At 35.2% G+C, this 23,778-nt stretch overlaps 2 protein-coding genes across 12 annotated transcripts in view; one reads left to right on the forward strand and one right to left on the reverse strand.

The window, feature by feature from the left end:
• The window catches only part of LOC111386880 (neuroguidin), a 6,863-nt gene extending 239 nt beyond the window's left edge, over positions 1 to 6,624 (forward strand). Inside the window, exons 1-10 of one of the 5 annotated variants that reach the window (XM_023011371.1) lie at positions 658 to 1,011; positions 1,106 to 1,180; positions 2,143 to 2,232; positions 2,321 to 2,408; positions 3,468 to 3,647; positions 3,970 to 4,152; positions 4,388 to 4,561; positions 4,651 to 4,805; positions 4,956 to 5,082; positions 6,310 to 6,624. In XM_023011371.1, the coding sequence (XP_022867139.1) occupies positions 2,183 to 2,232; positions 2,321 to 2,408; positions 3,468 to 3,647; positions 3,970 to 4,152; positions 4,388 to 4,561; positions 4,651 to 4,805; positions 4,956 to 5,082; positions 6,310 to 6,321 (969 nt within the window). In that variant the 5' untranslated portion in view covers positions 658 to 1,011; positions 1,106 to 1,180; positions 2,143 to 2,182 and the 3' untranslated portion in view covers positions 6,322 to 6,624. Of the gene's footprint in view, positions 1 to 657; positions 1,012 to 1,105; positions 1,181 to 2,142; positions 2,233 to 2,320; positions 2,409 to 3,467; positions 3,648 to 3,969; positions 4,153 to 4,387; positions 4,562 to 4,650; positions 4,806 to 4,955; positions 5,083 to 6,309 lie in introns of those variants that run through there. The other 4 variants (XM_023011367.1, XM_023011368.1, XM_023011370.1 and 1 more) reach the window with 4 other exon arrangements.
• A 932-nt stretch (positions 6,625 to 7,556) lies between these two features.
• On the reverse strand, positions 7,557 to 19,418 carry LOC111386890 (protein CLT2, chloroplastic-like). Of its 7 annotated transcripts, XM_023011386.1 has the most exons (10): positions 18,913 to 19,413; positions 17,559 to 18,794; positions 13,930 to 14,075; positions 12,396 to 12,511; positions 11,419 to 11,518; positions 11,305 to 11,340; positions 11,153 to 11,203; positions 8,820 to 8,943; positions 8,044 to 8,169; positions 7,557 to 7,955 (listed from the first exon to the last, which is right to left on the reverse strand). In XM_023011386.1, the coding sequence occupies exons 4-10, from the start codon at positions 12,452 to 12,454 to the stop codon at positions 7,810 to 7,812; spliced, it is 642 nt and encodes a 213-aa protein (XP_022867154.1). In that variant the 5' UTR covers positions 12,455 to 12,511; positions 13,930 to 14,075; positions 17,559 to 18,794; positions 18,913 to 19,413; the 3' UTR covers positions 7,557 to 7,809. The 7 variants fall into 7 exon arrangements, with proteins under 7 accessions (XP_022867154.1, XP_022867153.1, XP_022867152.1 ...); XM_023011385.1 differs by having other exon boundaries at positions 13,488 to 18,794; XM_023011384.1 differs by having other exon boundaries at positions 13,483 to 18,794.
• Between the last annotated feature and the right edge of the window lie 4,360 nt (positions 19,419 to 23,778).

Genomic DNA, 23,778 nt, shown 5'->3' on the forward strand with positions numbered 1-23,778 from the left:
GTTAGGGGGGGGGGGGGGGGGGGGGGGGTTATATAGCCAAATCAATTAATCTACTTATACAAAGTATGTTAACAAATTTTGTTGACAAAATCAATGTTGGCAAGATCTAGACCGTTAATCTATTTTGAATTCAAAAACTGTTTTTGAAATGAGTAATAAAGATGTTGCCAACTCATACTTGTCAACCTACTTTGTCATCCTCCTTTGTAGATGTAGCACCACTCTAGGCAAATACCTTGGATGCATGATGAAAGATCCACGAATGTTGATGGGACACTTTTCGTAAGATTTGAGAGTTTTCGGAAGGACATGAGGCGGAACGTGATAGGCTCGTCGATAAGTGAATGAAAGAGGAACACTTGTCATGAATTTGGTAGCTGTGAAATGTGGTAGATTTGATCCTAAATGAAAAATCCACATGAGATCGCCCTTAAGACACTATAGAGTTGAGCTTCGTCAGACGTTCTTCTAAAAGAGAAGATTGCATACAATTACTGGAGCTTGGTATGAGATTCCTTCGAGATCATCCAAGATGCTTGAGCTTTAACATGAAGGCTCGAGCTTGATAAGAGTTTTCAAACTCAAGTGGAGTCTTCAATCGAGACAGGTCCAGGATGTAGGTGTTCGAAATCGATATGCGTATGTGGTCTATGGGGCCCACAAGACAGTCGAAGAACCAATTTCTTTGTCAAAATGAGTTTTATCGTTGGGTTCATTAATCTGGGTCGGTTGTAAAATCAACTTGAGAAAGTAAAATCAAGGATCAAAATGCACCCTTTTTCTGTGTTGGGGACTCAGTTGTCAAAAACTTATAAATGGGGACCCAAATGCTACCTGGAGTCAATGTTTAGGGATCCAACTGTGAATTTCCCTTTTTCAAACTACTGTAAAAACCTAACGAAGATAATTACTCAGCCTCTATCCTGTGTGGCTGTGTCAAACACCAGACTTAATTTATCCCCAAATCCGCCTTAGCTTATTTGTTGTTCCATATTGTTTACACTCAATCTGGTAAAAAAGTAGCATTTTTTTCACGAATTTTGTTTTTATTCTCAAGAATTATTGTTATTATCATTATTAAATTCTTTACATAATTTTGTTCCAGTTCGTTTTTCAGGCTTGAAAGCAAACTTCATTATTGCAGACTTGCAGTTGCTGATTGTTTTGAAATACCAATTAGGTACTAATTCATTCTTCTTGCTAGTTTAGAGCTTAAACGAAGAAAAATATACTTAATTGTATAATTTGTATGTTATTGAGCGCGTAGGCGTATCAGAAATTTTGCAGCCTTTCAATCTTCTTATTATAGGTTGTGTCAATTTCAGTTTTCAGTTCATCATTTTGATTTTTCAAAATTCAAGCCGCATACACTGTATATTATAAATGCCATTCGCAGTTATATTCTTTAGCTTCTATCTCCATCTAACTTCTTACAGCATCTCCAAAAACTCTCTATTTATAAAGAGCATCTTATCTTATGCATAATAGGAAGCATTTATAAATTTAGGGAGTAATTTTTTTTTGTACACTCAAACCAGCTTTCTATTTTGATTCTTTATTTTGTTTTTTCCAATGAACATTTAATAATTTCTCCACATATTTTATTTGAATATAATTTTTTTATATACTAATGACCAATTAATTCAAATATAATTTGAAAAAATTAAATTGTAGAGTATTGAAATTTATAATGTATTAAATGCGATTATTGTACATTAAGAATGGAGAGTGGGTTTGGCTCTTTAAATTTGGAGAGTCAAACACACTCTCTAATTTAAAAAGTTAAAATGGAGTCTATTGGAGCTCATTTTTAAGCATTGACTCTCTAAAATAGAAAGTATATATTTAAAGTTTCTTGGAGATGCTCTTAGTTCTTTTTTGATAGTGGGTTGTACAAGTGCAATTTGTTGGTTCCAAATCTTTTCAAACTTATTGGATACCGTGTTGCAATTTTAACAACACTTTCTAGTCTCTTTAGATTCTTGATTCCAGGGAACATGTTTATAAACACTTTCTAAAAGTCAAATCACATTTTTCCCACATATTTCGTGCGACCCATGAGTACCATTAGTTTCTATCTACTTATTAACATATTGATCTATAAACACGTGCCAAATCGCATAGTAACTAAATCGTATGTAGGGCTTAAATTCTCCAGATTAGCTTATAGAAGTTGGAAGACATGGACATGGAGGCAACTAAATCATCGGTCCAGAGTGAAAGGATAAACAAGTAAACTGATATCTATTATTCGTCTTAGATTCGTTAAATTCAGATTCTTTTTCTCCTTTTTTTTACATGAATTATATTTTTTGTTCAGAGAATCTCCGCAATTGGTTGCTGTGTTAAAAGAAATGAAGGAAGGCTTGGATACTGTGAGGATTAAAGTTCAGGCTTTGACAGCTAAGGTATTATGTTCTGTAGAACCTATTCGTAAGGCCAATGAAATTTTCTGTGTGTAAAAAATGCAAGCTATTTTCTCAACATGCTCTTGGATAAAGCTCAGCTTTGGAACATTTATCTTTAAAATGGATTTAATTAGTTCATACTTGATCTAGTGAATGGAAATAGTGCTAGAATCAAGGTGAGAATTTATAAATTCGCAACAGTAAAATATGGGATCAGACTGCAATGGTAAAGCTGCTATGTGCATTTTTTTTTTTTTTTGTTTGTCTGTTGATCAGACTGCTTTTTTATCTCCCCTGCCGTTTGTATTGCTCGTTTTGCTGGATGCTAAATTACTGATAGCTTGGGCTTTGGAATATATAGAAATTAGATTGACTGAAACTCACATCATTGAACAATCATTCTTGAGATGCTCGCCACAAGTTAGCACTCTATTTCACTTTGACCAATGGAAGGGCTGTCACCTTTTGTCACACTCTTCATTAGTCTTGGACCCCCTGGATCTTTACCTTTTCTTCAGTGGGACCTGCGGGAGAGTGGGGAGGAGAAGAGCTAGAGGATATTTACATTCTGTATTTTGTATAAAAGAGGGCTTTTCAATGGACTTATGAGGAAACGATTCTCCCTTCCCTCTAGGTTGGAAGTTTCTAATCCTTTTCCATTCTGTTTGTATTTTGCTCAATTTGCTCTAAAACTTGGAGTTAACTGCTTAATTTCTAGGTAGAAGAGTGGCATAATAAAATGAGTTATTCCTCTCCTTATAGTTGCAATTGGCTTGAGAAAACATCAAGAAAAATATTTATTTTCAGCTGTGAAATATAGGAGGCGATGCCTTCTTCTTTATTTCATTCTGAATCGAGTTGACCGTGTAACTTATGATTTGAAGTCCTATAATCCATGAATATTGACATTTTATTACTTAATCATCGACTTCTTTAAGTGTCATTGCACAATGTTAATTTTAATAAAACTTTCAGGTTGAAATCGTGACCTCATTCGTACTTATTAAATTTTAAAAGCAACAAGTGACAAGGATTTAATCTTCCGTCTTCTGTCTGCAGGTGAAAGCAGAAAATTTCCACACCTCAGATGGAATAAGTTATCTTGAAGCCAAACATCTACTGCTGCTGAATTACTGTCAGTCCCTTGTCTACTATTTACTTCGCAAGGCAAAAGGGTTATCAATTCAAGGACATCCTGTAGTACAGAGCCTTGTTGAGATAAGATTATACTTAGAGAAGGTATATCCCTGTGCAACCTCCGCCTCTCCCCTGCCCCCACCCTGAAATAGGACAAACAGACAATTACTCCACACACCCGCACCCCCAAGCTCAACAAGAGGAAAGAAAATTACTGAACGAAACACCTGGCTGGTGTAACCAAGTTTGCCTGCATGTGCGCAGTCTTTCCCTTATAGCAATTTCTTACTCAGTGAAAAATAAGTAGAAGATGGATAAGAATTGTTGCTTCCCATATTTTTTGGTGGATGTTCATTTTTTTCATTACCTAGTGTTGCATATTCACCCTATTAACAAAATTCTTTTGTCACCTGGTCCCATGCAGATTCGCCCTATTGACAAAAAACTTCAGTACCAAATTCAAAAGCTAATGAAAGTTACAACAAACCCAGAGAAAAAATCAGGTTCGACTGAGAAAGAAGCTGATACAAATCAGAAGACTGAGGACTTATTGAAATATCGTCCAAATCCAGACTTGCTCGTTAACAAAATTAATACTACTTCGGAGGCAAGTCTGTTATACAGCAAAAGATTTTTTTTGGGGTTATAATACAATGCTGGAAAGGAAACTGATTATAGTGATTAGTTATTTTGTGATCAGAGTGAAATAATAAGTTCCAATTTTAAATGTTGCTTGCATATTATCTGCTCGAGTTTGTTCCTTCACTGTATGCAAAAAGACTTGATGAAAGTTTTTATCAACTGCAAATTTTTATTTTTTTCCTCAAATGTCATGTTTACAGGATGGTGATGGTGTGTATCGGCCACCAAAATTGGCCCCTGCTGCTATGGAGGAAGATAAGATGTCAAGAGAGGAGAGAAATGCTTTGAGAAAAGAGAGAGAAAATATGCGACAAGCGAAGCAGAGTGCTTATGTAAGAGAATTGATGAATGATCTGGAAGGCAGACCTGAAGAGGTTCGTAGATTTAGCAATTTGTCAGATATACAGTATTAAATGATCATCTCTTAATTCTGATTATTTGCTTGATCATGGAAAAAATACAGATAACAGAGTCTGTAGGACCTGAAAGTAGAGAACTGACAAAGTATATGGAAAAGATGGAAGAACGTGCTCGACAAGAGGAGGAACATTTCACACGTGCTCCTCTTACAAAATCAGAGAAAAAGACAATGAAACATTTGAAGAAGTCTAGAAATGGGTAAGCTCAATGGCGCATTATAGGCCATTTTATTTTTTTATTGTCCATGAAGAAATATATTGAATGAGTTATTTTGTAATATGCTATATTTATTTTTCATTTGTGCTACCTGCTAGCTGACTTATGGCTGCTCTTCACACATTATTTCAGGTTACTTGGCCTGACAGAAAGTTTCTATGATGAGATTAAAAGTTTACCATTAGGTGACAACTTTAACAAGGAATCGACCACCTTCGATGTTGGCAGCAGTGGAGATAGAAAATTGAAGAAACGCAAGGTATGTACTAAAATTAATACATTCTAACTATGTAGTTATTTAAAGTTTTTTTCAAAGCCTGTACTGTGTTATCTTCAACTGTAGCTTCCCTTTGTAGCGAACTAACAGCATGCTTCACTAAGAAATAAAAAAGTTAAAAGTACTTTTTTTGGAAAGTTATTAAAAACTTGCACTTGTAAAAAAGTAAGTTCCCTCTAAAAATATCAGAAAACGTAACTTTTTAGAAAGGACAAAACATGTTTGGCTAAAAAAGTTTCTTTAACTAACTTTTAAGCATAGCCAAACAGGCAACGTACATCTGTTTCCAAATTTGCATGTCTTGGAATTCAATAAAAATATCTCAGGTGAAGGGATTTTGCACGCAACATACTACTGAAGTCATTTAATTTCCCAGCTTGATTGTGGGACACGTCTTATCTACCTTGAAGTTTAATCTTTCTAGTTATAGCCTTGTTGATATTGGGATTTAGAGCCAAGATCCACCATACTAGAGCCATAAGCAGCTGGGCCAATATGGCAACCGTAAATCCTAGGATTCAGTAATCTCTCGACTCTCGTGCACTGTATCATATTATTCTGTGAGATAACTCAGGACTGGGATTCACGCTTTCTTGTTTGGCTAACAATCCTACATATGTACTTGATATATATTTTTGGGTTAGGGATCAAACATGTGATGGTCTAAGATTATTAAGAATTAGCAACAGAAATTTTCATGGGTGATGTGTATGGTTTCCATAATATGTAAATCTGAAATAGTTGAGTTTTGCTGCTGGCTAGTCAGAAGTTCTAATGGGGCTGGCCCTTTAATGTTAGGGAGGCATACTCTGTTTTTTGAGTTGGTATAATTTTAGGGATTGGAAAATGAAAGTGAATTTGTCACTTGTTAAAAATGTAGTCCTATCTGTCCAACAACACTGCTCGTGGTGATTGGCCATTTCTTTGTAAGAGCACGATAAAAGTACGATGGTATTTCTTAATGGTACAAGGGGCAGGACTTGTTAATCACGAGTCAAGGAACTTATGGCTTCGACAAATTTAATTCATTTTGTAATTTATGTGAGAAAGTCTAACCTTGAGTTGAGGAATGAAGCTCCTTATCGTATTTGCGCTCTTCATTGTATCTATTAATCCTTTTTATTATATGGTGTCCTGCAGAAAATATTAATAATTATGTCTCTCTGTTGAGAAAGCAGTCACTTAAAAGTAATTTATGTCTATTTGCAGAGGAAGCATTGAGTGACACGGTCAAGCTCAGGTCAGGCTAATACAAATTACTATAAAAACTAGAGGACGCCATGGTTTCCATGTCTATTCACTGAAGACTTGAGACGTGCTTTTTTTGGCATTGAAATGAAGGCTTTCCCACCCCTTCCAGAGACTTGAATTCAGAAGGGATTGATATTGCCCTCTTTTTTCAACTTAGTTGATGCAAACATTGGCTTACGTGGCCTGAGAATGTTTAGCCCCCTGTTTGATGACCATTATTATGAAAAATAATGTTTTCAATAGTAATTTTTCAGAGAATGTGATTAAAAAGTAGGAAATAGTTTTAAGTAAAAAGTGTGTTTTAAAATAAGACAATGAATTTTGATAGCAAGTCCATCGATAATTTAGGACACCTCCAATTATTTTGCCAACCTCGATTATTTCTCCATTAGCATACCAACTTAATGCTCGTTGAGATTCACTGCTCAACTTGTTGTCCACTCAATTAATTAGCGGCACATCATTTCAAATTATGATGTCATCAATTTGATGAATTAATAGTGCAATTAATGAGGATAAATTTGAAAAAATAACGTGTCAATAATTAATTGGGTGGACAATAAATTGGATAGCAAAAATTGAACAAATTTCAACTGTACTTTATGATGGTCTTGTGTTTGTTTGTGTGATTAAATTATAATTTAAGTCGCAAGTTTATAGAACGTGTGCATAAGTGGATGCTTGTAATTCCTAATAAGTGGATAGTTGTAATTCCTAATGTTTGACCAATTTAGTAATTGAAGATTTGCCAAACATGCAGTTAATTTATATTTTGCCTTTAACTAGTGTTTCAAAACATGTGCCTATGCTATGTTTTTTGATAACCAAATAAAATTATTTTCCTAAAACTGAATTTTTTGGATACGCCCAAGGTTGATAAAGACTTGCAGGAGCGTAGCCACTCGAACACATGAGAGAAGCGAACCCAAAAGCAAAGTCCAATAACGAGAAGCCTATGTTTGGTCCTCATTTTTCAAAACTCATTTTCAATCACATTCTACCATAAAATAATTTTACACGTAAACTGTAAACCTTCCTTTTTTAACCACATTCTTCAAAAACTAAATATTCCAAAATATATTTTCTTACCAAAATGGGGTTCAAACAAGGGCTAAATTTATTACAATATTATATAGATCACATAGGGTGTAATGAGTTTGGATAGTGAATATGATATAAACCATACAAACTGAATAAACAGTATAGCTATAAACTCAAAGAGTGGATATCTTCAGGGGAAAATTCGTTAATTGATTCAGTCTGTAGTAAGGGAATCATAGTGCAATACACAAAATTGTGGTCTCATTATTGAACTTCAAAATGCGTTAGGTATCAGCGATCAAATAATCCCATCACAAAAATACCCATTAGACCACGCAAGAAAGCACGTAGACAGAATAAAGAATGAACTGCAGAGTCCAATTGACCTCAAGTACTGGAAGTCCTTGTTACAAAATCTTAGTCTTGCTTGAGAGGCCACGATATGTTGTAAAGGACGAGCCCAACCATGAGAATCACACTGCCCAAGACAAAATAGGGGCTCAAGATTGCACCTTCCGGGAGATATGACAATGGAAGGGAAAGGATATAAATCGAAATAGGCACTACAAGAGAATGTAATCGTTGTTAGAAGGGCTTCATGATAAGGTACATCTCTCTCTCTCTAAACAAATGTCCAATGATGAAGAGTACCTGATGACATCACAGCAAGAGAAGAAACGATAGCAGATGAATATTTTAAAAGATTGAGTACGGATATGTTGAAAACTATATTGACAATTATGTAAAGGAGGGATAGAATTGGGGCTCCATCACAGCCTGAAAAAACCGAACAAAGTGATTAGTTACCAAAATGGAAGGGCACTGATGATAAAAACGAAAGAGCTGATATACAGCCTTTTCAAATACAAGTCTCTATATTTTATCTAATAGAATATCAAGGTAAAATCCGAAATAAAAATGATGAGATCATTTTTGTCACTTGAAAAAGGTACAGAAACAGTTGCAATTTAGCAACATTGTTCATTACTCTGAAGTACATGTTAAACTTCAATGCAGCAATTGATGCCAATGTGTTCGGTAGTAGTTTCTATCTCTACTTCTATAAGCAAACTGTCAAGGGTCTTCCAGTTTTGGTCTTTAACAACTTCTCACCGTCATAAATTTAAGGAAGCAAGCATTTATGTGTCAATTTCTCAGTCTCAACATATTTATCATAATTTCTGCTGCATTCCAATTTCTCCCATCAACTCCAAACTCACTGCATAATGTAAGTAATTAATCATTTTATGAAACCTCTAAGTGCAAAAACTACCTAACTATAAAATGAACACGATAAAAAAAAATTGCAAGGTTAACAATTTTTCGCAAAGCATAGAGTAGGCTTGCAGAAGCTCTTCCTGTTCAGAGTTCAACTGACAAGAACATAGGCATTGATGGTCAGAAAAAGGTTGATTACAAGGTTTTACCTGTGGTGTTGGTTCCAACATTGAAGAAGCAAGCGGCGCCACTTTTCAAGTATGAGGGGAGTTCAGTTAATGGTATGCCTTTCAAATTTGACAATAATGGAAGAAAGAGGAGCACAAAAAGAGCCTGCAAGGGGAAAGGCACGTCAATTATTGAAATCAGAAGTATGGTTCAATGTATACGAGTCAATAGAACAATTTAATAATTGACATAAAACTATTTACCATTTATTATAAATCGAATTTAGAGTATCTTAGTACTCAAATAAACCCACCAAAAAATTGTTCTAGACAGGCTTCGGGTTTGGGTGCATCAAGCATCACGAAGCAGTACTTACAAGATCTACCTTCTTTCATATAGTTTTAAGGTCAGAGTCCTCACCTCTTAGGATCGATGCAGTGCTATGTTTTTCATAAAAAGCTCTTTTTGAGATGACAACAGGGGTCATTCTGGGTTTTTTCTAATTAGGGAAATATTATTTCATGCTTTACATTTTAATTTGTTTCTCCAAGTTAAGGCTGCTTACAATTAAAGGCTTAAAAAAAATATAGAATCCTTCGAAAAAGAATCTTCCATCCAGTTCCACTAGACTCTAATGCAATCAGATACTTTGATCCAATTCAATCAACAGTCAAACCAGCACGTTTTAATTGGAAATTATTTACTTGATCAATTTAAGTTATTTATTTATTGTTAAAGATATTTTAGGTTCAATGTTAATTTAGGGGTTTTATTTTATTGGACTTTAATTCGTTTAGATAAGTTTTCTAGAGTTTTTATTGATTTAGAAGATTAAGTTAGGATGTCTCATTTTCTAGACGAAGCTAGAATTAGGGGTGATTGTGACGTATTTTCAGAGTAGAATTTCCTCTCAAAGACCTTTCTGTCTCATAATTAGTCTCCAGAGAGAAGAACCATAGAGATCAATCACCTCATACATAACATAGGACAACGGCATTACACGAGAAGCTGTTATTTTCAACCACCATCCTTATTAAAATTTTAAATTTTAAAAAAGTACTATATTGATCCACATCACATTCCAACATTACTCTTATAGAATTCATTCATTTAAACATTATATATTCATTCATTCAACTTATTACTAATTTTTAAGCAAATGATTGGACTTCAATTTCGTTTCTATAATTTTGTTTTGATCAAGTATTTTCGTTCAAATCCATAATCAAGCATTCACAATTAATGAATTAAGTTATATCAGTCTATTAAAGTCATGCTAATATTTGTATTCATTAATATGAAGTTCAAAAGTTGGATGCAATGAGTTAATTAAAAATAAATGAAATTTAGTGACCCACTTAATTAGGACTTAAATTTCGTAATTCAAAAATTGTTGATATGAAACAAAGTCATTTTTTATTGATGATTGGCTCACTCATCTTGTTTGACCCATGAAATTTCAAGACACGTACTTTCTACTGTGTACTTTTTCCTTGAAAATAAGAGAAGTATCAAAAAAATATTTAGCATTTAGAAAACATTATGCATTGATCACAATTTTACTATGGCTTCAAAGATGTGTTGATGTATCTAACATTAAAGCATAGTGTCCAATACAGCCATTGACATAAATTCAAAAATAAAAGATAGTCCTTACTTTTTCAAAGTCTTCTTCATATATTACTATGTCTGTATTGTTCTAATATTGTTTCTTTCATTGTTCGTTTTGACTTTAGTTGAAGATATTTTATAAATATTAGGGTTTTAGTTAACATAATGTCTAAATCTAAAAGAATATAAAAGGTTCAAAAGCATTTAATGAGGAAAAATATTAGTGGATGAATAAAAAGTGATAGATTTTATTTGGTTCTATTCCTGTCTATTTAAGTAAGTTTACATAACGTTAAAATGTAATAGAGAAATTTTTAAAAGTGGATTGATATATAAGAATGGTGGATGAAAATAGCGGCTCCCTTAACTGTTATTTGGTTGATATTGAATAAAAAAAGTGAGAGCTTACTTAAACATTGTCCAGTATTGGATATTCTTAGAAAATCAACTATTCTTTATCACCTAATTCTCGGGTTTCTGCATAATCAACTAGTTTTTGGATCTCTCCGTGTTTTTCTCGCTACAAGCTGCATCAACTATGATGAACTATCATAACATTTATTCTAAAAAAGAATTCATTTAAAGCAGATCGTGTATTCAGTCCAGCCAAAACCATCATTGCAAAATAAAAATATTCTTGTGCGGTAATTGATCATGATATTTACTCTAGTTACTTCGCTGTTATATTGCCAGACACCAGCGAAGTTATGTGTTTACATGCATGGCCAAATAAAAATATTCTTGTGAGGTAATTGATCATTACCTGAAACCTGGATCCAAAGGAATTCACAACAAAGATGTCCAGCAATTTTCCCTGCAAGAATTGCAAAATTTACAAGAACGTGATGGAACAAATGAAGTGAATAAGCAAGCTCAAAAAGATAATGAGAGACAAAATATAATTTTACCACTCACCTTCAGGCGGGGTGTAGCATCAAGTAAAACAGATTCCTACACATGTTCACAGAATTCATATATTATTTTGCTATTAGGAATATTTTAGCACTCTGTCAACAATTGATAGAGTACCTTGACAATAGATGCAACTGCTTGAAAGGCACTTGAAGCTATCATCATTGCCGGCCAGAAAATCCCAACTCCAGATAGCATTTGATCACTATCTGACCCACTGTAGCAAACAAACAAAAAATTTTAGTGTTCAGATACCAAAATGTGTAAGCATCAAACAAGGAGCAAGCATTGGGTACCCATTTTCTTGAGGAATTACATTCCATTGCCAAAGCTTTCATTCTAGTTATCCATAAGAAAAATGGAAATGTAATTGCAGATTAACAGAAGATTACTAGTAATTGTTTGGTTAGAAAGAGAAATATTTGCAGGCATAAAACAACGTATTGGACATAAATACGCCGACCCCTTAGGAATTCTTCAAGCCCTTACAGATGGCACAAAACTATTTTTCAAGAAGAATCGTTTTCCATCTAGAGAGGATACTCGTTTATTCAATATTTGACCATCCATAACAGTCATATCCATTTTACTATATTATTCCATAATTCCTTTTGATTATCACCTTATTCTAGCAAATCTTAAATTGGTTTTTATCAATCGTTGTTTTAAGTCTTGCTTCTGCTGGACTTCTTATGTCAGGATATGGATCAAATAATAAATATGCCTTTTTAGGTGGTTTAAGAGGTGCTGCTCAATAAATTAGTTATGTGTATTATCAATATCTCTAGATGTGATTCGGTGAGACATTCTAGTAAGAAAGTTGTGTGTATGTATATATCTGTGTGTGTGTGTGTGTATTCAGCATTCGGGTTGATGAATTAAGCCAGATAGTTATACGAAAAATTGCACAATTCATTGAGTCTGTATTTTTCTTCAACAAATTGAGAAGTAGTAGAATACACATAAAGGGCTTGTGGCATCTCACTCACATTAGATGAGCCATTAGTGATAATTTTGCGGCATGCCAAATGGAGTCAATTTATTATAATTTTATGGAAAGCATCAATTTTTTATCTTTTGAAGAGAAGAAGGACCTTGCAACTGCCAATACCACGCCAGAAGCTACTAGAAAGCATCCAGCAAGTCTGTTCATAGACTAGCTTCTCCCCAAGAGGAGAATACAAAAAACCAGCTGCCATACCAAAAATGTCTGCAGTAACAATCCAAACAAAGCAACCTTGAGGAAACTATGATTCATTATTTGCTTTGTTTCATAAACCATAACTAGGTAAAAGTTTGATTCTAAAAACACTAAATTAAGTATCAGATAAAGTTCTCAAGGAAATCCACGAGACAAGCCTCACATTGTTCTTCAAAAGCGTCTTTACAGCAACAAATGAATTTGGTCAATCAATAACTGTAGGAGTAGTTAAGATAAACTACCGGGACCGGACTGTAATTAATTCACTATTTCTTCTATTTCTAAACAAAATTCGAAATAAAAGAAAACAGTGTGCTATAAAATGTACGGATACCTGACAGGAGAATATCACTTTAAGAAGGTATAAACTGTCAACCCTAGCAGATTATATAAAGCACACAGATAGAGAGTTAATGGAAGTATGCCAGCTTAAAGCCCATTTTCCTATAATAATCTAAACAGGACATTTAATTTGAACACTACTAGAAATATGGGAAATATTTATCCTTTGGATTGCTAATACAGAAACTTTCCTGAACTCAGTAACTGATAATGAATCTGTGACAGTTGTGAAATCTCTCATTGACTTGGATGGACCTCAATGAATTGTCAACAGGTACTATTTAGTTGGAATGTCAATTATGGCCTCCTATTTGAGGTCAGAAAACAATTTCATTGAATTCAATGCTCAACAAACACCCCTGATGAAAAGGATAGAGACTTAATGAGGAATTGTGTAGCAGAAAGTTTTATCTCAAGGCAACTCAAAAAGAGAAAACTCCAAGTTAACATGCTTCACAAGTATGCTATATATTTGCACCACTGAAATGCTTATGTCAAGTCAGTATATAAGTGTAGTACAATAAACAAAAAATAGTAAAAATAAAAACTTATTCAATGAATGAGATTTCATCTTTTCCAACATTGTGCCATGTTATCACAGATTTAAAGTTTTAAACATTTTGCAAAATAAGCATTACCTGACCTAATATGGGTATAGTTGGTCCAGGAAGCATAGCTGTAGAAGACACAGCAGTCAAACAAATTCTTCTTCTTTTTTACATAATTGACTATTCTTTCACTTCATTCTATTCCAAATGTAGCAGCACACGTGCCGTGCCATCTATTTGATTTGAAGAATACCATAACACTAGAACGAGATAGAATAACAAGGAGCGGAGTGTATAATATAAACTAAAAGGCAAAGTAAACAACGAATTACATCTCGTCCCACTGATGAAGGATAGTTTTTGCCTTGCATATGAAAGTAGAGATAAAAACGAGTAAATCGTACAGTATCTAAACAAGGAAACATACTGAACAACACCTTATATCCTACAAATGGACATGATTTCTGATTTAGCTTTGCAATCTCATTTTAATTATATTGGTCAGGTTCGAATGCCTGAAAGTATAATAGATGATACCTCCTGAATACATCCCAGAAACAACTCCAAGAGCTTCTGAAAACCCAATGATTATAAATGGTGATTTGGGGAGGGCCAGCATCTCATCAGTTGCGATGACAGAACAGTATCTCATATGGAGCACAGAAAAATATATGGCTAAGTACCTGGGTATCATAAAAAAACACCATTCGTAAGATTCCATTAATAATCCTTATTAGAAGTCCCTGTGTCTTAAAAGAAATCTTGTAAGACTAGCTACTAAGACAGTGTGCATACTTGATTATATAAAGAAAAAAAGAACATGGTTTAGTTCTAGTAGTAAACCACAAAAGAATACAAGGCCTTGTTCATTTGACTTGGAATGCAACTGTTATGGAAAGTGATCATCATAGGAGACAATCATTGAAAGTCCATTACTTTTAGTGGATTTGTGGGGAATAAGTCACGGGCTCAGGCTGACTGTACTACCCTACACTTCTGTGTGTGGCACCTCATACTTCCAATGTAGTGATATCCTACTCTCAAAGTCCTATATAGGTACTTATGCCGAGCCTGGTGAATATGTCTACAAGTTGATGTTTGGATCTATTAGGGAGAAGTTTGACCACCCCAGCTGAGACTTTGTCACGAACAAAAAGAGAGTCAGTTTCAATGCGTGTGGTACGCTCGTAAAAAATGGGATTGGTTGCAATTTGGATGGCAATATGATTATCACAATAAAGAATTACAGGAGTTGCGACCGGGGCATGGAGATCTTTTAAAAGCTGTGTAATCCAAAGAAGCTCACTGATAGTGGATGCCAGAGCCCTGTATTCCGCTTCAGCTGAAGATCGAGAAATGGTTGGCTGCCTCTTAGATTTCCAAGAGACCATAGAGTCTCCAACAAAGATACAAAAACCAATAGTTGATTTACAAGTGTCAACACACGACCCCCAATCAACATCAGAGAAGGTTCAAATGTTGAAGGATGAGCCACGAGATTTTTGAGATGGAAAGAGAAGACCTGGTCCAGGACTACCTTTCAAGCACCGCAGGAGATGGCAGACAACTTTGAGATGCGGCAGCCTTAGTTTGGACATAAATTGACTCAATTTATGTACCGCAAATGCAATATCAGGCCTAGATAAGGTCAGGTAAATAAGCTTACCAATTAGTCTTCTATAATGGGAAGCATTTGGAAGGAGATCACCATCATGGATGCTAAGGCTTGCCGTTCGCTGGCTTGCAGTCCAAGTATCCTGCTTCTTCAAGCAACTGCAAGGTATATTGCCTCTAGGAAATGACAATCCCTGAAGAGGAACAGGCAATCTCAATACCCAGGAAATATTTCAGACATTCCTGATCTTTAAGCTTGAACTGGGATTGTAAGAAAGGCTTTGACTGATTCAAGAACTTGTAAGTTAGGCCCTGTTAACACGATGTCATCCACATATACAAGGCAGCCACAAAGCTGTCTCCTAACCCTCTAGTAAAGAGAGAATAATCAACTTTAGACTGATGGAAACCATGTCTTACAAGCGCATGGGTGAATTTAGAGTTCCACTGTCAAGAAGCTTGTTTAAGTCCATCCAAGGACTTGTGAAGCTTACAAACCAATTTCTCCCCATGATTGTGTGGCCTGAGGAGATCATAACCCAAGGAAAGGTCCATGTATACTTCTTCAAACAAATCACCATTCAATAAGGCATTATTGATGTCTAGCTGAGCCAAGTGCCATCTATATTGAGCTGCAAGAGCCAGAATAACTTTAACAGTAACACTCTTGGCCACTGGTGAAAAAGAGTTAAAGTAATCCAACCCCTTTTGTTGTGTATAGCCTTTTGCAACGAGGCGTACCTTGTGTCTTTCAAGGGAAGCATCTGATTTAAACTTGCTCTTATAAATCCACCGGCATCCAACACTGTGTTTCCCAAGTGGTAGGGGTACAAGGGGCCAGGTATGATTGGTTTCTAAAGCCTCCAATTCAAGCTTCATGGCATCACGCCAATGAGGGAACTTGACAGTCTAATGAAAATATTGAGGTTCAAGGTGAGGTATGATGTTAAGGATCAGATTTTTGTGAGGATCACACAAATGATCATATGAAAGGAAACAGCCAATGTGAAGTGGTGGGAGATGAGTAGGCTGAGCACAATGTGACATCAAATTGCAATGGTAGTGAAGAAGGTATTTGGGAGGTTTGGACATTCTTGTGGATTTCCTAAGATCATGACATGTGGCTGTAGCTGGTGAGAGGGTAGGCAAAGGGGGCTCAAGGAGTGCTTCAGAAGAATCAGGAGCAGTATGTGTATTAGCGTCATTGAGAACACTCTGCAGCTGGGAACTGATGTTGTCAACTGGGGAAGATATTGCAAGTGAAAATAGGACTAGATCGGGGAATGGATCAAGTATTTGATCAGCCTCTACAACGGTGTGAAAAGGGAAGATCTCTTCGTGAAAAACATCTCTCGAGATTAAGATTTGTTTTGATACTACATCAAGAAGTTTATATCCCTTAACACCAGCTGGATAGCCTATTTATACACACAGCCTAGCTCGAGGTTGGAATTTATCTCTGTGAGCAGCTAATGTGGAGGCAAAACTTAGACAGCCAAATACTCGAAGATGAGAATAAGTAGCTGGACTGCCATATAGAACCTCATACGGTGTTTTATGCTATAAGATGGGGGCTGGAGTTCTGTTGATGAGATATGCCGCTGTCAACACACATTCAGACCAAAAAGAGACAGGAATTCTGGATTGGAAAAACAGAGAACGAGCCACATTCAGCAAATGTTGATGCTTTCGTTCTACAACCGAGTTTTGCTGTGGTCTCTCCACACAACTAAATTGATGTAAAACCCCCTTTTCAGCAAAAAAATCAGTAAAGGACATCTCATATGCATTATCTAATCTAAAGCCTTTTATTTTGGCATTGAATTGAGTGGTGAACATATTAAAGAATCGATATATAGCATTTTTAGCATCATATTTCTGGCGTAGTAAACATATCCAAGTAAATCTTGAACAATCATCAACTAGAGTCAAAAAATATTTATATCCCGAGGGTGATTGAATATGGTATGGCCCGCCATGTATCACAATGCAACAAATCAAATGGCTTGCTAGAAAGTCTGTTATTGGATTCAAAAGATTATCTTGTTTGCTTAGCAATGGGACACACATAACATGGAAGATGTTTATTCAATTTTGACATATCACAAGCTACTTGATTTTTCAAGATATCTAATCGTTTGAAAGACAAATGAGCAAGACGATTGTGCCATATGTGTGCAGACACATTACCAACAAAAACATGTGAAAAGGAGTTAAGATTTCTAGTGTCAAATACGTATAACTCTTGAAGTTTATCACCCTTGCCAATCGTCTTCTTGGTTGAAGCTTCCTGAATAATGAAGTAATCAGGAAAGAAATTCAGGATGAGCTGAGATTCAACAGTTAAGACATCACGCAGCACCAAAGCATTGCTCAACCTGACATCACCAATATACGTGTGTGGTTTGGCAAAATAATACTTGCATCATTGATTGGTCTTAAGATAAAAAACGCATCAGCAATAGAACAAACATGTTTAGTAGCCCCCGAATCAACAATCCAAATGCTTTTATCAGTAAAGATGGGAGTCATTGACATAGAATGACATGTACCTGAGGCAGCACATGAGGTGGTGTGCTTATCATGATCAGTTGCAGTAACAATGGAGCTTGAAGTCAGATTGTTGGATAGCACACTCATTAGCTGTTGATACTGCTCAGGATTCAGATTTTGCATAAAACTCTCCATACCAGAATGCTGATTCATCTGAGTGTTAAGTGAAATCTGATTCACTGGATTGGAGGTGGAGTAGCCTTGGAAATTGTCCTTCGGCCTTGGCTTGTATCCTGGTGGATACCCATGGATTTTGTAACACTTGTCCATCGAATGTCCATGGAATTTGCAATGAGTGCAATAAGGCCTCTCCTTCTTCTTGAGATTTCCATGGGCACCAATTCTATGATTAGATACTGCCCTTACATTGTCAGATTTTAAGGCAAATGCAACAGCACCATATGCATCATTCCCATTGGATTGTGTATTCAGCCTTTTCTGATTTTCCTCCTGTGAAATCAGTGCAAATACCTTATTGATCGGTGGTATGGGATCCATGAGAAGGATCTAACCACGAGCCTGAGAGAAGGTGTCATCCAGCCCCATAAGGAAGGACGTGATGTGCTCCATCTGATAGTATTCATTCAATTTCTTTACACCGCCACATGTGCACTTTCCTTTGGTCGAAAATAGCTCAACTCTTCCCATACAGTCTTCAGTTTGGTGAAGTAAATGCTTACATTGTTTTGATCTTGAGTCAAATTCATCAGATCTTTCTTCAATTGGAAGATCCTTGACCCATTGCTCTGCTAAAATCTCTCCTTCAGGTCATTCCAGATCTCGTGAGCAGTGGATGCATATATAACACTTGCTGAAATGTCCTTCGAAATTGAGTTGAGGATCCACGACATCACCATGTTGTTATACGAAATAATCAAGTCAGGATTCGTATCCTCCGATTTCTTCAATGATCCATCAATGAATGGCAGTTTGTTCTTCACCGAAGGGGCGATCATCATGGCATGACTACATCCTGTAAGTGGCTGAGAAACCAGTAAAAGCCTGGACTGTCCGAATGATGCAGAAAATACGGACTTGACGGTTCATCAATGGCTGATTTGCTCGTGGATGAACGTGATTCAGATGTTTAATCAGATTGTGCTGACTCCATTGCAAAGAGAAATAACGAACAGGAAGGGGGATGAACGAAGGGTGAGCACAGGGAGGGTTTGCTCTGATACCATATTAGAATGTGAGGGAAAATTCTGGAATCTTATTTCATGCAAATGCCGTGACTGTACAAGATATAAATAGGCGCCAAAATGGAGCCAAAATGAAAAGACAATGGCTAAGTGAACACAATTATGTAAAATCTAATAAATCAACAAAATCAAAGTTTTTCACAGAACATACCCAAAAGTGGTTAGTTGAGCTAGAAAGAACGGGTACTCCTTCAAGGGAACTAGGGCAAGTTTATAAAGCACGCGATTCGCAATGGCTAGCGCTACAGTAACTGTAGAACAAGCAATAACAATTAGCTTCTTATTCCCGTTTGAATTAGAAGGTGGAGGTTCATCAGGTGCATGATCATGATTGCCCAATACCAGAATCGTAGACAGCCGTAAATGCTGAAGACGAACTCCACTAATCTTTCCGCTGTAAGTCTTGTGCTGTTTTCTAGGGAAATTTGCGAAAAGATAGAGCTTAAGAGGGGTTTTGGGCGAGATTTATGTTGATCCACTGGTAATTGATTGAGTGCGAAGTGAAGAATAGAATTTGGGAGCAGAGGAAGAAATTGATGCACCTAAAAACTCCATTGCAGATGAAAAGGAAAGTGTGGAAATGGCAGTACTATTATAGACCGCCATTGAAGTCATAAATCAAGGACACCAACCTCATTGCATGACTTTAACGACTCAGCTGCAATGTTGATATTTTTATTTTGAGTAAATGTAGATTAAATGATTATAAATTCACCTATTATTAAATATTACATTAACGTCACTTAGACTTAAATTGTAATTGTATTGGAACTAAATATCATTACTCTTTTATTTTTAGGACTTGGAGAATCACCAAAAAAATAGTTTGATTTAGATTTTTTAAGAATAAATTTTGTGAAAATGGATTTAATTAAAAATGCATAATTAAAAAGTATAAAAGAACTATGAGTCTATATATAAAATTATTTTACTGAAGAAACATATAGTTTAAAATGAATTTTAAAAAATATTTTTCAATTAATAACAAGACAATGAATATATTAGAAAATTAAGAAATCAATTATTCAATATGAAAAATGACATATAATTCATGATATATAATTCGGGACATACAAAAAAAAAAAAGTAAGCATATTTTTATGAAATGAAGGGAGTATGTACCAAACACGAACTAATTCATAGTTTTTTCTACGATGCCTAATTATTAAGCCTCGGCCTACGTGGCAAATTACGCGACCACCAATTGAGCAAAATGTCATGTTGTATATTTGTTCAACAATAATAAGAACCGGTGTGTGGAATGAAATAAAGATGGAATGAAGTGAAAAAACGGAGGCCAAAATATAAACCTATGCGGTCGCATAGGATCCTTCTATGCGACCGCATAGACACCTACAGGGCCTAACGGCCCTGCCTTTGTGAAACCTATGCGGTCGCATAGGATCCTTCTATGCGACCGCATAGAAGAAGGAATATAGCCGTTGGGCAGTTTTTCGGTTATGATTTTGGCGGCTTTTCATTTCATTTTGGCACCATTTCGTGTGCCAATGTTTCATGGCTATAAATATGTGATAAATAGACATTGAAACAACATAACAAAAACATGAAAAACATATGGAAGACATTGAGATCCATATTACATTCCACAATCAAAGAATCAAAACTTTCTTTCTTCATATTCATAGAATTCTTCCTGTGTTCCTGAAGTTCGGGTGGAGAAATGCTTGTGCTTTTGTGTTTCTCCACATCAAGGCTTGATCAATCCTTCAAATCGTTTGCCGCGAGACCCTTTAAGCACCAAAATTAATACCAAGAGGGGGCAAATATCGTTTGAGGACAGCGATTACGCGTTCGAGCCTTCATATTCGTTGTGTTCTTCATCTTCTTCATTTCATCTTCTTGATTATTATTTTGTGCATTGTTCGGTTTGTTGTTCTTGATTATATCCATCTTCTTGATTAGTTTTCTATATTATTTCTTCTCCAACCCTGGTGGTGAATAATTTCCCAACAATCTCAAACGATATTTTGGCGATGGAGAATGAAACCACTTTGGGACAATCAAGTTGATGGATTGAGATATTGTTTGTGGGGACTATTTGATGGCTCGACTTGTAGGAGAACTTGAATCCAGATTTTGTGTAAGTCGAAATTGCTCTCCAAATTCAGTAAGTCAAATTGTGTTTCTATTTTATGCATACATGCGGTATGTGAATATATTGTGTGCACAACGTCGGTGTTAATTGTGAAGGATTAATTGTCGTCCTTGTCTGGCATTATATGTGTTCTGAATTTGAGATTCATATGCCAATCTGGAATAGCATTAAGGCGGTTTCTTAAAATCTGAAATGGCATGAACCTGTTGAAAATTATCTGTCATTTTCCTTTGGACTGAGATGCCAACCATCGCGTTCCTTTATGTTAAAAAAAATGCTTGCTGTTCAATACTTGTTTGATTCGCCGCAAATGGAGATAATGAAATATTATTAAATAGGCGGCGATCGGCAGATAATGCATGGCTACCATTAATGTGTCTCTTAAAGATCAGTGCACATGTTCTTAAATTAATGACTTAATTTTAAATGCAACCTTAAACAATTATGGTGGCAAAGGAATCCATTTGGCATGGTGACTGTTCAATAATTAATTCCTTAGGCATGTGCCTTTCGGTTGTAAGTTCCAGAATTTGTAAGAATAAAATATAACTTATGTTGCATCTTCGATCTATTGAAACTTGAAACGGTGTCGACAATTAAAATTATATGGTGGTTCCGGACTTCCGGTAACCGTTGACGGTGGAAAGGAACCATTAATTTTGCACCGTCTTTACGAAAATTTATGTAAATAAATTGTGCTATTCTGAGAATTTACATGTGCAGAATTAATAATTACTCTATATTGCCTATTGCATATTTGTATGAAGTCTGCACGTTGTATATCTGACAGAATAATTGCATAAAAGTGACATGTTGCCTTAAATGTAAATGAAGTAAAATACTGCTTCCATTTCAAGTTAGGCACATCAGATGTGTATTTCTTGATACCATAGCATGATTTGTCTCCAATATTTTCTTAAAAATCGGGATTGGAGTATTGCATGGCATTTCCAAAATGATAAATCCAGTACGTGGTAAATTGATGATGATGATCAAATGCATATGCATGATGAAATCTATGTTTTCCGGTTGGAGAAGAATTGGATCATATTCTTCACTTAAGGAAGGAAAATGTCAGATTGCATGTGATTGTCCTTATTATGTCATTTCCAGAATTTGCATATACTAATGTGTGGAATTGACAAACACTAATCCACGATAGAAATGGTCTGCAAGGAAATTTCATTCATGATAAATAGGCACGTTGGTGGTGTCTCTTTGTAAGTCTAAAATCATGTGAATCGGATTAGTGTATTCATTTAATGAATCTATACAAAGGTTTGAATTTTGGATAGACCTTTTGGTGGAAATCTATGATGAAACTCTCAATTAGGTAAGATGACTTTATGCCAATTATATTTGCATAAAGTATGACAAATTGTGATTTGTTCTAGTTTTAAGAGCAGAAATTGCTTGCGCATTTATTGAGAAATGGAAATATTTTTGTAGAGCACAAATTATGTTTTGCATATTAGTATGATAAAATTTATAATGTGCTCTAAATGACATTCATGTATAAAGGATATTGTGGAAATCAATTTTGATTAATTGATTATTCTCACTTTACTATGACAATTGGGTATGGCTCATATGCATGACACTTTAAGAATGCAAATTATACCAATTATGGTGGCTAGAAAATTATTTGGCTATGGTTGCTATTCGATGAATAATTCCAATACGTGGGTTATCACATTTTGTTGCAAGATGCATTTGCCATTATGTTGGTTTATGGACTTTGAAGTGCTAACAAAGCACATCCATAATTGTGTTTTGAGACCAACCTATTAATATTTAATGGGTCTAAAGGATGTCCATAAATGTGGAAGGATTCCTACTATATGTTAAAAGCTCATGAAATTTCATGACTACTTATTCCATTGGAATACAAGAATCACTTGATAAACTTGATGGTTGATTTCATGTTCTATTGAAATGTTGATAGCCACAAAATTAAATGAGATAATATTATGAAAAATCGTGTTTGCATATAAATGTGACAAAATATGATTTTGTCCAAATGTGAATTATTTGAACATATGCCATATTGTTTGATATGATATAATCTTATAGAAATGACAAAGTGCAATTCTTGTTAAACAAGAAGCACATTTGATTCGAGGAACCAATTGAGTTGGTTTATGCTTGAAAAGCATGGTAGGTATATGAGATGACCTTGATCAAATTGTGTGATCAAAATTAAATAGTGGATTGAAGTACATTGTGAATTAATGATAATTATCTGAAAGTATGTAGATTTCACGATCATTATTGAAGTGATAAGAAATTGAACTACAGAAGAGTTAATAAACTCTAAGTTCAAGTTTAATCCCGAATGTGGGGGTTGACATGTTAAGAAACTCTAAGTTCGAGAATAACCCGAAATGTGGGGGTTAGCATTAATATTATGAATTTATATGAGAAATTCAAAAATATATCGATGCAACATTACGAGATTGCATAAAAATTCCTAATTAAGGAATTGTGGGGGTAACTTAATTTAAAAGTTACTATATCCTTTACTTTTAATCATAGAAATACATCTATGATGGAGAAAGGTAGAGAAGGCCTTGTATGGATGAAACACGCTAAGTCTTAAGTGGATTAAAAGGGTAAAGGCCGATTGTGGCACTTGCAAAACCAATGGAATATTTAAAGAATATTCATTGAAGATCATTGAAATGATTCAATGATGACAAGTGAATACCCAAGTATGAAATCCACAAATTAAAGTGATTGACAAGTGTAATGAGTTAAATCATCCGATCGTGTTAGAAAATCAATGAAGTTTTAAAAAAAAGTTTGGGAGAAGCTTGTAACTTCATAAAATGAATTCTTGGTGGTGACAAGTTGTATCTATCAAATAAATCGATCGTTGGCTAGCTATATTTTGATAAGATA

Source organism: Olea europaea, unplaced genomic scaffold, assembly GCF_002742605.1.
Source record: "Olea europaea var. sylvestris unplaced genomic scaffold, O_europaea_v1 scaffold376, whole genome shotgun sequence".
Taxonomy (NCBI): Eukaryota; Viridiplantae; Streptophyta; class Magnoliopsida; order Lamiales; family Oleaceae; genus Olea; species Olea europaea.

Excerpts from the sequence above, each read along its gene's own strand:
- LOC111386890 (XM_023011382.1), bottom strand. The coding sequence starts at position 18,057 with ATGGATCCCATACCACCGATCAATAAGGTATTTGCACTGATTTCACAG.